The sequence below is a fragment of the Geospiza fortis genome, unplaced genomic scaffold (assembly GCF_000277835.1).
Source record: "Geospiza fortis unplaced genomic scaffold, GeoFor_1.0 scaffold138, whole genome shotgun sequence".
NCBI classification, from domain to species: domain Eukaryota; kingdom Metazoa; phylum Chordata; class Aves; order Passeriformes; family Thraupidae; genus Geospiza; species Geospiza fortis.
The window spans coordinates 7,283,347-7,297,729 of record NW_005054307.1 but is presented as its reverse complement, the minus strand read 5'-3'; the positions used below and the strand labels follow the sequence as shown (position 1 = coordinate 7,297,729).

Genomic DNA, 14,383 nt, shown 5'->3' with positions numbered 1-14,383 from the left:
TTTTTTATGCAATACACTTTTGTCTGATTTGTTCAGCACTTCAAGAACAAGATGAGCTGTAATCCCTAAAAAGATACCAATTTGTGTTTTAAGGAGTTCCTCTTTTAAGTAAAATTGCAGCTTTTGAGAATGAGACATTTAAAATGTAAAGTTGCTTTCCACATTACTAAAGAAGGCTTTTCTCTAAAAGATTTTACTACTTGGCAGTTCCAAATTAAATACTCATTTGGAAACATATGCATTTAGCTGAAAAGTCTTTTCGTATCTGTTTCTTTTAGCAGGAGTTTCAAAGATTGTCTACATTCTTAGGATTCAACAGAACATTTATGCCACCATTTTCACAGAAGTTAATGCTCACAAAATACTACTTTTTCCTGTTTTTCTTGTTTTCTTTGTGAATTGTGATTGACAAAATACTAATAAATTGTTTACTTTTCACTTTGTTTGATTTGTTGTGCAGGTTTTGTGTGGCAGTCAGAATGAACATTCTTCAGCTGCTGTAGAAGCTGTTGATAAAGAACAGGAAATTTTCTGTAAACCTGCTGTAAAAGAAAAGCTGAGTGTAGAATTACCAGTACACAGAGATCAAGGTCAAGGTAATGACTTTGTACTATCATGCTGGTTAAAAGTACTTATTTAAAGTATTTCAGATTGGCAATTATGCCATTATTTTTCAAGTACTAATGCATGTGCTTAAATAGCTGTTTTAGAGATTTACTCATTATTCTGAAGCACTTTATTTTTGTTATGGATATTTTCTTACGCTGTTTTCATTTTCACGGATATTGGTGGAAAAAAAATTGTGGGGTTTTTCTCTTCCTCCTTTTGTAGAAGAAAGAAGCTAGCAATCCTACCAAAAAATGCATATGTATCAATATATATAAAAATGTGTTCAAAATCTGGAAGGACTTCACTTGTTTCAGTATTTTGTAATGTTTATCAGAAAATTCTTCAGGGCAGAACTTGTGAACATATCACTTGTGTTAAAATTTATGGTAAAATGTTAATTTTCTTTTTTTAAAGTCCCTGGTTCTTTGTGTAATTTAACTGTGCAAGAAGGGATGGATGCACTTCTCCAGAAGATAATGGAAGAGTACAGCAGGCTGAAAGCACTTCAAACACAGCTGATGGCAGAGTGTAAACAGGTAAACTTGAATAGCATAGGGTATATAAGCATTTGAATTTTCTCTGTTGCATGAATTCCTTCTGGATGACTGAGGAGGTGTTTGAAAATGTGTGTATCCTGGTTGAGTGGCAGAGCAAGGCAGTGATTTGAGAAAATGGAGAAAGCTGCTGTCCATGTCACAGAATTGTGGTTTGGTTGAGGTTAAGAGGCACCTCTGGTGTTCATCTAACCCAGCCCTTCACCCAAAGCAATGTCAGCTAGGAAAGATTGCCAAGGACTGTGTCCAGCCGAATTTTGATACTTCAGGAGCCCAGCGGGCAGCTTTGCCTTCTTCAGGTTATACATGCCCAGGTCTTCACCTCTCCTAGTACAAATGCTCCAAGCCTCCCATCTCCTTTGCTACTCTCAGCTGGACTCATGCCAGTGTGTCCATTTCCCTTTCATACTGGGAGTGCAGCACTGGATATAGTATTTTTATGCTGTTACTAGACAAATTGTTGTTAATTGCATTTACTTGGTTATTATTTAGGTTAAGGAACCAAAGGTGTCTTCTTCAGAAGGGAGGAAGGAAGAGGAACCTATCCATATGGAAATAGGAAAGGAAAGTCTGCAGACTCCTTCACAGAATCTAATGGGTAAAAAGATATATATGCTGTTTTTAATGTGTGTGTATTCAGAGAGAAAGAAAAGACAATGACTTTTAATTTTACCTGATTTATATCCTACTACAGCTAGAACATAAGAGATTTTTTCTGATTTTGCAGTACAATACTCTGATTTTTTTAATTCTGTAAATTCTTTCAGAAGTAGATTCTGTGATGCATTTTTGGTTTAGTATTTTTTCGTTTTCCACAATAATAATTTGTTACCCATATCAAATATTATTTTGCAAAATGGAAGATTAGGTTATCATTCTTTGTTACAGGATGTCAGAAATATTTTTAAACTACATTAATTATTCAGTCACTGCTAAATATTTGTGAAGAAATTAATATAGTTTCTTTCTTTCATTCTTTCATTCTTTCATACTTCTGTTTGTTCTTTCTTCCGCTCTTTCTTTCTTTTTTCTTTCTTTTGTTCGTTCTTTCTTTTTCTTTTCTTTCTTTCTGTTCTTCTCACCCCCTGCTTCACACAACCTGTATACAGATCCTACAATTCAAGAATACTGTTCAAAGGAGATAGGGATCCTTAAAAATCAACTTGAGGAGCAGCATGCTCAAGAACTGGAGCACCTCCGGTCCTATTTCCAGCAGCAGCTGAGAGAAAGTCAAGAGAGGTACACTACGGAGCTTGTCCATCTGCAGGAGAAGCTTCAGATGGCTGGGGTGTCCTCTGACCACATAAGGTATTCATCAGTTTTTCAATTCTTAAAACTTCGTGCTCATTCAAGAAGTATTTCAAATAACCAGTTGTGTAAAGCTCTATGTTCTACTTCAGAATTGGAGCAATTCTTTATAAACATATTGCTCTGCTGTAGTTTTATTCCTTCAAGAGTTGTTAAGAGTCTTATAAAGAAATGACATAAACATTGCAGATTAAGTAGTGCGGCATTTATTGTTAATAGAGGAAGATTTGATAAATGGAATAATGTGTAAAAGTAATTTCATATATATGAGCTTTATAGCCGCAATTTCAAAACTTCAACTCAGTAGACCACATTTAGTCTTCAAAACTCCAGGCACTATCCTTTACATCTAAAGACGTCTTGTGTAGATGTAGTTGTCTGAAATTAATTATTTTCTAGAATGATAGGTAATACTAAAGTTTGTGGTGAAGTTTAGGTCCATTTAACACATTCGGGTTTTCACCAAGTCATGGGCAAAATACTGATTTTTTTTAATTATTATTTCCCCTCTCTGCTGTTTGTACCTTTTTAGTGTATCCTCAGATTCAGAAAGAAAGTTAAAAGAAGTCTTCAGGAAAGTAAGGTGCACAGAAAATCTTCATCAGAAAAAGCCAGAAAAAGCATTAGAGGTATGATGTAACTCAGTTGACAACTAATATATGTAAGAGTGACATAATTTATATGCTTTGGCTTCTTAGATTAAAGTGAATTATGGACTAATACTTAGTAGATTAAGGTAGTTACCATCTTAGTGTTGTACTATACTATTAGACAGTCCATGTTAGGGGCAAAATATTTAAATTTTTCTGAAAAACATATCTGGGAATTATGATTAAGAAAACTTGCTTTATTGATGCTGGGTTTAAATTTATTTTCTTTATTTTATCTCTGAAACAAGACGTTTCAGTTGGCTGCTTCTTACTAAAGTGGGAGAGAATTAGTGTTGGAATTCTGAGATTCTTCAGCAATCTTTAAAATATTGTGACTTTTCTTTAAACACGAGTTATGAAAGGATCAATTTAAGTGAAATACCAGGACTTCTGACATACATGTTGCACAGTTTAGGAGAAATTTTGGAAAACTAACCCCAAAGATTTTAAGAGACCAGGTGCAAATGGGAAAGACCCCATGCATTCCTCCCCTGCGAGTGCTGGAAACCTGGCTCAAAAATTCTGCATTTTGCAAAATGGTAACATTGTTTTGTACTGTGATTCTGTGCTTACTGACCTGGTTTCGCTGCATTTGTCATCTCAAAGAGTGCTGGAAGGAGAGTTGTTGCAAACTCAACTTTTAAAATTCATTTTGAAGCAGAAAGTGGCAAAGTGTTCTACCCAGTTCTTCTGTGTTGTGGTACAAAATTACATGATTTGTATGAGATGAAGAAAACCTAATTGAGGGAAAAAAATCTCTTGCTGGATTTAAACTTGAAACTAATGAAGTCAAATCACAAATACATGATCTGAGTTTTCATGTTTTTCTTACAGCTTGGTAGGGAGATGGAAATGCAGAATGATCTGGATGTTGTTCAGTTGCTCCAAAAGCAGTACCAAGAAAGATTAGAAGAAGAAGTAGCAAAGGTATTACTTTTATTTTATTACTTTAAAATATGTTTAAAAGATCTGTCATTTTTATTTGCCATTTTCAACTATATAGGCAACTGCTGTAGCATATGCTAACTTTTGTATGATTTATTTACTATAGTTTCATTTGACTTCTGAATGGAAAAGTCTTTAAAAATTCTGGAATATTTTGGGTTTTCTTAACTATCTTTCCTATTCCTAACTCATAATTTCTCTTCATATGGGTTGTAGTGGTAATGTTTAAAACTTCAAAGGAAATAGACAACATGCTACCATATTCTGCCCTAGAATTTATCTTAAAAATCCAGAGACTTAGAGTGTATTTCTTGTTACTATAGGCTTATCAGTGGGTCAATTCAAAAGACTTTTGCACTTAATAGTTTAATATTATTTTCTCATCATATTTTATTGTACATTTTAGTATGTTGTGTAAAATGCATCATTTTTCTTTGGATCTGGTGACTAAAACATGAAAAATAAAAGTAAGATTTTATAGGTAGAGTATATGTGTTTGTGGATTTACTTACTTTCTGATTTTCAAAAAAGTTTCCAGAGTAAAAAAAAAAGTTTTCCAGAGTAAAAAAAATATTTTCTTATCTGCTGCCAAGAAAACCCTTCTTTATGAGGAAAAAAATGTTGCATTGGCTAAGATCAGTTTAAGTTCAAAAGACAAACTCACATTTTCTGGAGAGGAAGAGTTTAGTGTTTTCAAGTGTAACAATTCTGTATTTATTATACTATTTTTTTCACACTTTTTGTAGCTTGTGCTATAAATCATTGTATTCTAAATCTAGAATAGAATTACTCACATGAGTGGAAAAGAGATTTATTTGTATTAGAGATACTTAGCAACACAAAAGTTACCAGCCTGTTGTAACTGCAACTGCAGCTAGTTAGTGCCATTAATTTCTTTCTGGTTAAGTAAAATTCCTGTGCTAAGTATCAAGCACATGGCACTGCTTTCTTTATACAGCCTAAAATTCCATGTCAGTCAAACTTTTGCATAGGATGCTTGGCTAGATAGAGAAAACTTAGCACAGCTGCTCTTAAGCTTGTTTGCCAGGATATTTTGAAATCATCTAATAGGATCTTTAAAAAAAAAAAAAAACAAAACTTGACATTTCCATGCTAAATAATCTATTGTAATGGAAAACAGCATTGTAGTTCATTAAACTACTGTAAATACAGCATATCTGTATTTTAAGATGTGGCCATTTTCAAGATGGACAAGATATCTTTGTTCTTTTATCTTTTTTTTGTTTCCCTCTGGGAACTTTTGATACTTAAATATTGTTGATGGTCATCTATGAGATTTCTTCAGTACTAGGAGATGCTGTGAAGCATAAGCTAATGCAGACTTCTCTTATTTTTTCAGGTTATTGTGTCAATGAGTGTAGCATTTGCCAAACAGACTGAATTGTCAGGAATTGCTAGGCAGAAGGAAGAAGAAGCACCAAGGCAGATTGTACATCCAGAGAGAATGCATTTTGGAATTAAGAAGCTGCACAGTGAGGAAGAGGTTGACAGCCTTCTTAGGAAAGCAACTGGAAAAGGCAGTAGGAATGAAGAAGGATTGAAATCACTTTGCAAGGAGCTCAGTGAAGAGTCTGGAGAGATCAACTCACTTGGAGAACAGCTTCATTCTAATAGCAGCTCTGATTGCATGTTAGGACAGACAACACATAAGTCAGTGATTTCTGAAGAACTTCTTTCCCATAGCAAAGGTCTTACAGCAGAAGAAACACCAGTAAGTGTTAAAAAATCCAGCAAAAAAATTAAGATGAAAATTCCATTTAATATTTCCTTTTCCCTTTCAAAGAGTTGACAACTTCAGACCAGAATTATCTACCCTTCTTTCCTGTGTACTATGCCTGAGGAAGGGAGTATGATGCCAGCTATATTGCAGACAATAAATTGTTAAAAGACTTTTTGTAAACTAGGTTATATTTTAGTGTTTATACAAAGAACAGACGAAAAATAGTGCTTAAACAATTTGAACCTCTTGTGATAAAGGATATCAGCTGAATACAAAAATTATTGAAGTGGTGTAAAGCATATATTTAGCATTTCAGAAACATGGGGTGGGGCCAAGCTAAAATAGATACGATAAAAAGGAGTTGTAAAAAGCATGAAAGCTAATACTGTTGAGAGTTATTGGGAAAAACAATGATCTTTTTAAGTGGAAAATAATTCTAAGCCTGGACTGTCCAAGAAGCAGGCAACACGATAATGCTTTCATTCTAGCTACTTTCATGTATGAAAGCATTTTCTGAAATTTATTTAAATATATCCTAGGAACAGTTGTTGAGAATAAGGTGCTAAAGTAGTTGTGCTGTTTCAGCACTCCGGGGAGGTGGTGGCCACGGACACAGGCACAGCCACGTCCAGCCAGCTGCTGCTGTACGAGGAGCGCTTGGAGGACATGCGGCAGGAGCTCGTGCGTCAGTACCAGGAGCACCAGCAGGCAACCGAGTTACTGAGGCAGGGCCACATGCAGCAAATGGAGCGCCAGAGGGAAAATCAAGATCAACTCCTCGCTGAGCTGGAGAGTCTAAAGGTGCAATTAGCTGAGGTAATACAGAATTCAACCAGTGAGTTAGTATGGGTTAACAAAGGAACACCACCAGGCAGATTAATATTTTGCATTTATATCTATTTAGAGGGAGAGAGAGGCATGCACGTATTTATCATGTGCATGCATACACACTTGTGCACACACACATAACTTTTTCTGTGTGTTTGTGTACATACAAACCCATATATTTATATGTATATATTTATATATACTTATATTTACAGAAGACATATTTCTTTAATCAAAGCTCAGGCTGTGATGGATTGATTTAGATTTCTGTAAACATGGAGCAAACCTGCAGTGCTGCACAGCAGCCAGAAGAGAGTGATTGTGGATGCACTGCCAATCGTGCCATCTTCCAGATGCATGGCCCTGTGTAGGATGCAGGCTAGCAGCCATTTACATCCATGAAACCACCAGCCATGACTAGAAATACTATAAAATTCTTCATTTTTCATCATTCTGATTTGAACAGTATCAGTGGCTTCCTGCAGCAATGTGTTTTGGCATTTTGGGGTTTTTTTCCCCAGTTCTGGGAGATAAGTTCTTACCAGCTTTGAGAATGAAACAATATCTGTAGGTTTTGGTGGGAAACATCAATGTTTCTTTGCCTTTTCAAACTTAACTTGCTGTCACTCCGCATCTATTCAAAGCCTACTGTAGGTGTGCTAATGAAACTCATTAGTTTATCTTAAATAATAATAATTCAAAAATAATGTCATTTATAGACATGTCTTTCAAGGATTCCTTCCACTGAAAGTAAAAGTAAAAAGAATCCAGAACAATATATCTTGCTCCGATTGAATTTCAACAGTGTAACATTACCAAAATGCACATGAAGCTAGTAATCAGTGAATTCTAGAATTCTTTGCTGTCACTGTGGAGTGGAGCTTCAGACCTTTCCAAACCTGGTTCTGCTCTGTTTAAGTGTGGGCTCATGGAGTTCTGGAATCTAGAAAGCCAGTCATTTGTACCTTAGGAATCCTTTCCAGCAACATCAGCTGTCTCTCCTAGCTGCCTTGACGTAGTCCTAGAATAATTTATCCTGATAATCTTTCCTTTTGATATATGAATACTTTCTCCTTTTACCTTTTTTTTTTCAGTTTGTAACTGCATCTTTGTCAGGGTTGCAAATTCCTGTAACTAATAAAAATCACTTAGTAGAACTTAGGCTGCTGGGGTTTTTTTGATTTTTAATGCCAAGTATGTGTGTTCATAAGAACTGCATACAAATGTATGCATTGTGTTTAAGCCATGAACACTTCTAGCTCTTTTAAAAGAGAATGTGTGTAGGGTTTTTATAAAAATAAGTTACTATCTTTTTTTCTTGTGCAAAACATGTTACAGCATGTAATATTCAGAAATTCCCTCCAGTTTGCATTGTGACCATTGTATTTCCTAAAGAGCATAAAAATGGCATGAAAATCTTAAGGAAGGTTTAAGTATTTTTTAGCTGTATTCCATTCTAGAGAGCTTTCAGTGTTTTTGTAATGATTTAAAGAGACGAACTGAAATTTCATTGTTCAATGTCTGTAAAGAATTAAAAGTGACAGGACTTACTTGACTAAGAACATTATAAAACTGTGTGAGTCTCTACAACATTTCTTTCTTAGCGTGTCTCAATGGAGAATGACAGCCTGGTTGCAGAGAGAGAGCGAATGCTTTTAGAAGAACTGGAATCATTAAAACAACATTCCAGACCCGGAAAAGAGAGGCTGTTTTGTGAGTTACAAAACAACAGCACACAGACAGAGGTAAATATGGACTTTGACTTTCTGGGCAACGCTGGCATGTAAAAGCAGTAAAAGATTCCTGTTCGCTGTTACTCGTTCTGTGTAATATATTTTCCTAAAGGATGTTGGGTATTGCTGGAACAGAGCAGCTGTAAGATTCAAGAGGTGATAGTGGTAAACATAGCTTTTTGACTTCAGGGAGGCAGAAGCTGGTTGAATAGCTTGAAGGTGGGGATTATTACTACAGCTATTTCCTTAAGTAAACTCACTTTTTCATATTGCTATAGCAACACAAACAGAAAGTACAGCAGCTGCTTAATCAGTGTAACAAAGTTCCTTCTAATTGGTCCTGCCTTGGATTTCCGGGTTTGTTTTTGTTAATATTTTTTTCCACATAGTAAGAGTATTACTTTATTTGTAATTTGGTGCAGAACTATTTAAAAGGAAATGACAATTTCATATCTTGCCATATATAAGAAGAATATGTTGATTCTGACATGACAGGATTCTTGTCCTTTTTGTTTTCTCTCCCTCTGCCAAAACTTAATCAGAATGAAAATGAGAACCCAAACGATGCGAGAGAGCAGCTCTTTGAGCATGAAGATGAGGGAAGAAAGCCTGATGAAACACCTTCAGCTCTTCTTTCTAAAGAAAGGTGCTTAGAACTGTTAAGAAAATATTTTTCTTAAATTTTGATAATCATGTTCTAGCTGTTAGATTAATAATCTTTATAAGCTTTATTCTGACTGATGATAATGTGCACATTTTGTTCTAGAAAACCATATTTGTAAGTTTATGTACTTTAGGTTAAATAGTATCATATTTTTATAAAGCCTAACAATGTAATGTTATAGAGGATGAGACACATCTTAGCCTATTTTACTATATATTTTGTATTACACATGTTGAATCATAAACATTATTTATAGACATATATTTATGTACATATTGTATGTGCATATGTGAATTAAGTTTACATTAATATGATTGGTTTATGTTATAATACCAGTGGACTATTCTTTAAAGTTTTTGATATGTGTAGAGGGACAATTTTCTTAACTGTCATTTGAGAAAGGACTAATTTTATAATGAATACCAGGTGTAAGCAGACCTCTGCTATAAAAGAATAACTAGATAAAGTGCCAAGATAAGAGTAGAAATAGTGATAAATACTTAGACCTCTTACATATTTTGTAAAAAGAATTTACTTTTAACACAAATGTGTATTTATATGATGTAGGGTTGAGCCTTAAAAAAGAAATCTTAATTTTGTTATTTTAGTTGCAAATCTTCTTTGGTTGCAAGGGTGTGTAAAGGCTAAAACTCAATTGGAAATCATGGAAAGATCAGAGGATTGATTAGTTTCTGTCCTGCAGGCATGTTTTTCAGAAGGCTAATGAAAAACTCATGAAGATTATTTTAGAAGTTGTGAAGACAACTGTAGCAATGGAGGAGACAATTGGTCAGCATGTTCTTGGGTTACTGGATCGGTCTGGGAAAGTCCAGACTTCCAAACAAGCTGGTTGGGACACTGAGACAGAGGAGTCAATAAAACCCTGCATCCGTGTGGGGTATGAAAAAGGTACTGATTGTATGGTTTTATATTTCATAAGAAGTATCATTTGCATGTTTTAATGATATATTTAAATACTCTTAGCTTTGATATTTTAAATTAAAGTTTTCTTAAGGAAAAAACCCCCACAACCTATTTTTCATTTGAATGCATATGACATCTCTGCTTAAGAGACAACATTTCAGGAGTTGTTTGGGTCATGCTCCACACCAGTTAAAACTCACATCTAGGTCCTGTTGCAAAGCCTGCAACAGAATGGAAAAGTGATTGAGAAGTCAAGGATAAAAAAAGTTTCTGTTGATGGAGGCAAAAAGAATGAAACATAGCTCCATGGCATATTGCACCACTTACACCCTCCTGTGTATGTGTGGGGAATGGGAACTAGTGTCAAGGGCTGTATCTGCGCCAGTGCGCTAAAAGTACAGAGGTATGCTGCTGGTCACTGAGGCCAAGCTGGCAGGGGACAGCCTGTACATGTGTGCTTATGGACTTCATTAGCTTCCTAAAGAAGTGTTTGCATGCAAATCCAGTTCTGGACACAGTTCCAAGAACTTCTCAGCTGCCAACACTTGCCCATCAGCTGTTTCCAGGAGTGCTAGTTGGCACAAGACTGAAAGAGCGTTTTGATGTTATAGTTAGTTGCATACCAGCGTCAAAGAACTCTAGTGGGCTCTGTTTATTTTCTTGTGACTGCACTAGGATAGTGTCTATCCATTTCTCTTCTGGGCAAGAGTAGATGCTTGATTGTAATGCTGTTTAGGTACATTAAGATTGTGCACATGTATCCTGGATCTTATGGGGAGCTAATGAGCAACAGATCGGTTCAACCTCAGACACATTATACATCTGGTTTTGGCTGGAATTTGAACTACTAGGAATGAGAAAAAGAACTGGAAATCAAATAATACATTTCAGTATTAAGAAAGTGTCTATTACAGGATAATAATACAACTGGTAAATGCAAGTGAACTTTACCTCTTTCTTTCGAAATGTAGATTATTGCATCTACATTTGTTATTGATTCCATCTGGCTTTAAATACAGGTCACATTAAGCCTTGGGGCAAGTTAAGAAAGGTTGCATGAATTTGTAGCCCAGACATATCTTCAGTTGATCACTCAAAAGGTTATCTGCAATGACATGTATAAAGTTGTAGTCTAACAATTTCTGAAGTTTCAAGTTAACAGCAGTTTTTTTCTTGTACTTCTGTTTCATTTTTTAAAAAAAGTAACTTTTCTATACATGTAACTGTATTTGGTTGTGGGGAAAATTATCTTTTCAAACTTCAGGCTTTTGAGGCTTTGCCTTTTTCCTCAAATAGCAGATTGGATAACTAAGCTTCTGGTCTTATTTTTTGGTACATTCACTTTTTGCCTGATGCTGCTCATCAGTGTGCCTAATTGTACATGTCACTAATTACTGTCATTAACAATTCTTAATGCATTACATATTGTAGCAAAGCAGAGTTAAAAATATCTTTTTTTGTCATTTTGACTTATTTGGCTTTCATAATGCGACTCTCTGAACACACAGCATGCCCTGTGATTGGAATGATTTGCTAATTTCTTGTGAAATCTTCTGATGAAAGAGGACTCTCTTCAGGTAGAAAAAAAGCTTAATTCCATTCTGTTAGTGACAGAATGTGTTTGCTCTTAGTGTATTTTGAAGAGGTATGTAAGGTTTCACTCTCCTGCAAGAAAGCAGGTGTCTGTTCTTGCAGTGCCCCTCCTTGGTACAGAACAGCATTCGAGCTGCCCACCTACCAGTTGTTTATTCCAATATCCTTGTTGCATGTTTCCTTACGTTCAGAAATAACAATGAAGGAAGAAGTAACCAAAGTAAAAAGTGAAAATTAAAGAAGGGCTAAACTTACAGTAGCTATAATGGCTGAATGTGTGGTTTGTAATATATCTCTGGGGCTGTATTCACAGTTCTCTTTTTTTGCTCTCAAAATATACCGGAGCATCCTTTCTGCCACTGGGGTCATGCAGCCATAGTAACAGTTGCACTGTTTCATCAGCTGAAATATTTGATTGTTCTTCAAATGGAATTAGATGACCAATTCTATGTTTGACCAATGTTAGTGTTTTCAGCCATGGGATTCTCATTATTCATATTCTATACTAACAGTTAAATGGCTTGAGAGGACAAATTTAAAATTTTTCCCCATTATTTTATGGAAGAAATATTTTATTTAGAAATATGTAGACACTGTTCGGTTATTTTTAAACTGTGCATGTTATTGTACTTTCTAGTACCCAGCCAAACAGATCTCCCTTTTTAATTAGTTAGGAAATCTGTAGGAATAAATTTATACTAATAAAAATCTAATCTAATAATAAAGTAGTCAAATAATGCGTTTCTTGAAGGGAATTCTGTCTGACCTTCTGAACACAATCCATATGTATTGACCAGCAAAACTCATTTTACTGTTTTTGCTGAGTTTCAGCATTTTTAAAAGCTGAATCATTAAGATCATATGCTTTTAACCACACCTGATTTATAGAGTGCATTTATAGAGGGACGTTGACTAGATTATCTGCAAGCACAGGATTTTATTTCTAGAAGAGCGAGTAAAGTTCAAATTTCAGTCATAAAGCATATCACTGGAATGGCATTTGTGCTCAATAATCTGGTGAGTTTGCTTGGGTAGAGGGACTGCAGTAATGCAGGTTGCTCTGGAGAAGCCTGCAAGGTTACAGCATTCCATGACTATTAAACCCTCTTGCCTTCTGAGCTTCTGAGCTCCTTATTTCTGAGCAGTACCAGGAAAAAAGGTAGTAAATAGCTAAACACTGTGCTGCCACAAGACTGATTTACTGTTTTCAGCTTGTAACCCCTAAGCTCAATTCCTAAGTGTAATCCCAGGAGTAAACTGAGATACTGGCTCTACATGATGCAAAATATGTATTGCTTCATAAATGTCAGTTGGCAGCTCATAAACAACTTCCGTATCTGAAACTTCTGAGCAAGCATTCTATAACTGAGCACTTCTCTTAAGATTTAGTGGGCCATGACATCTGATGTGCTGAACTGCATGCTCCATGGCAAAGGAAACAATATAAACCTTGGTTTCTTTTGTTGATTTTTTTTCCATTGCCAGGAGAGAGTTTACACAAAGAGATGATAGTTTTACTTAAGTCAGTTATATTATATTTGTTATTTTGTATTGACCAAAAAACAAAATTACAGGACTGTGGAATTTGATTTAGTTCTATTAGGGCAGGAGAATGAACAGCCATATAAGAATTAACAAAATGAGGATTAGACATTAAGCTACCGGGGTGATTAATGAGACTGGGCAATGTTTCTCTTTCTTGTTTCCACTACTGAAAATTGTGTGGAAAGTTGCTGTACAGAGCGGCTGTGTACTAAGACCATTTTGAGGGGAAAAAGATACAGAGACTTTTACTGTGCACTTAGGGAGACATTTAATGTGAATTTGTGGTCTTAAGTTCCACTTTGTAGAAATCATAATATGGTTGTCTACTTTCATCAATTAGGTTGCCAACCCCATTGTATAAACAGAATTATTACAAGTTTTTTGTGCATTTGATACTTGTTGGGGTTTTTTGATATCTTTGAGACTACTAAAGTTTCCATGTGCCAAATTATACTTTCGGTGACAGCTCACTCTTTCTTTCCTCATTTTTTATAGTTATGTTTCAGGCAAATTATGTTGTTTTGTTTTGAGATATTTCATATAACAAAATGATGTTTTAATATAGATTTATTTTGTATTTATCAAGAAGAAATGGAAGCGAATTACAAAAGAATTGTCATAAACAAAACAGGAGTTTTAAGTCTTGTTATGAGTTTGTGGAGGCCCATTGGTACTGTTCTGGTCACTGGCAAGAAGAAATAATAATATTACTGACATTATTAATGTAAAAGACATTCTGAACCTGGCTTTACATTTACATTCTGAGCTGCCATTAGTGTTTTTAAGTTTTTCTTCAGAAGTTTCCAGACAGACAGTTCTGATGATTTTGCAACCAACTGCACATTTCTGCAGTCATTTTGTATAATCTTTATTTTTGTATTTTACACAATCATCATTGCAGAATTCAAATGTACCTCACAAGCAAATCATTTACTGAAATGGAAGGGTGACAGGACATGAATTATGGGTTAAACCTGAGAAGGAAAACAGGAACATTACCAAGATCATTTGTACTCCATCAGGAAAGAATTAGATGGTGCAATAACTAATATGTCATTGTTTTATCTTGTTTAGAGCTGTGCTACTGTACTGTGAGCTTTTATTTTGTGAGATCTCTGAAGCTAAGCAGGGTCTTACCTGGTCAGTTCTTAAGATGGGTGGCCTCCAAAGAGCATCAGGTGCTGCAGTAAGTGTGTTGGTGGCTCAGTAGGGAGTTTATTTTCCTTCAACTCAGTCTTTAACCAATAATTTGGCACAGCATTTGGAAATATTTATGCTGCTCGATATCC

The 14,383-nt window shown here is 35.2% G+C and overlaps 1 protein-coding gene across 4 annotated transcripts in view; it reads left to right on the top strand.

Annotated features, from left to right (window-relative positions):
- AKAP9 (A-kinase anchoring protein 9) overlaps positions 1-14,383 on the top strand; it is a 106,760-nt gene that overhangs the window by 51,080 nt on the left and 41,297 nt on the right. For all 4 annotated transcript variants that reach the window (XM_031066767.1, XM_031066766.1, XM_031066765.1 and 1 more), the window contains 11 exons: positions 461-596; positions 1,024-1,145; positions 1,656-1,761; positions 2,273-2,471; positions 3,004-3,100; positions 3,956-4,048; positions 5,427-5,798; positions 6,393-6,623; positions 8,240-8,380; positions 8,911-9,014; positions 9,736-9,941. In XM_031066767.1, coding sequence (XP_030922627.1) covers positions 461-596; positions 1,024-1,145; positions 1,656-1,761; positions 2,273-2,471; positions 3,004-3,100; positions 3,956-4,048; positions 5,427-5,798; positions 6,393-6,623; positions 8,240-8,380; positions 8,911-9,014; positions 9,736-9,941 — 1,807 coding nt within the window. The remainder of the gene's footprint in view (positions 1-460; positions 597-1,023; positions 1,146-1,655; positions 1,762-2,272; positions 2,472-3,003; positions 3,101-3,955; positions 4,049-5,426; positions 5,799-6,392; positions 6,624-8,239; positions 8,381-8,910; positions 9,015-9,735; positions 9,942-14,383) is intronic.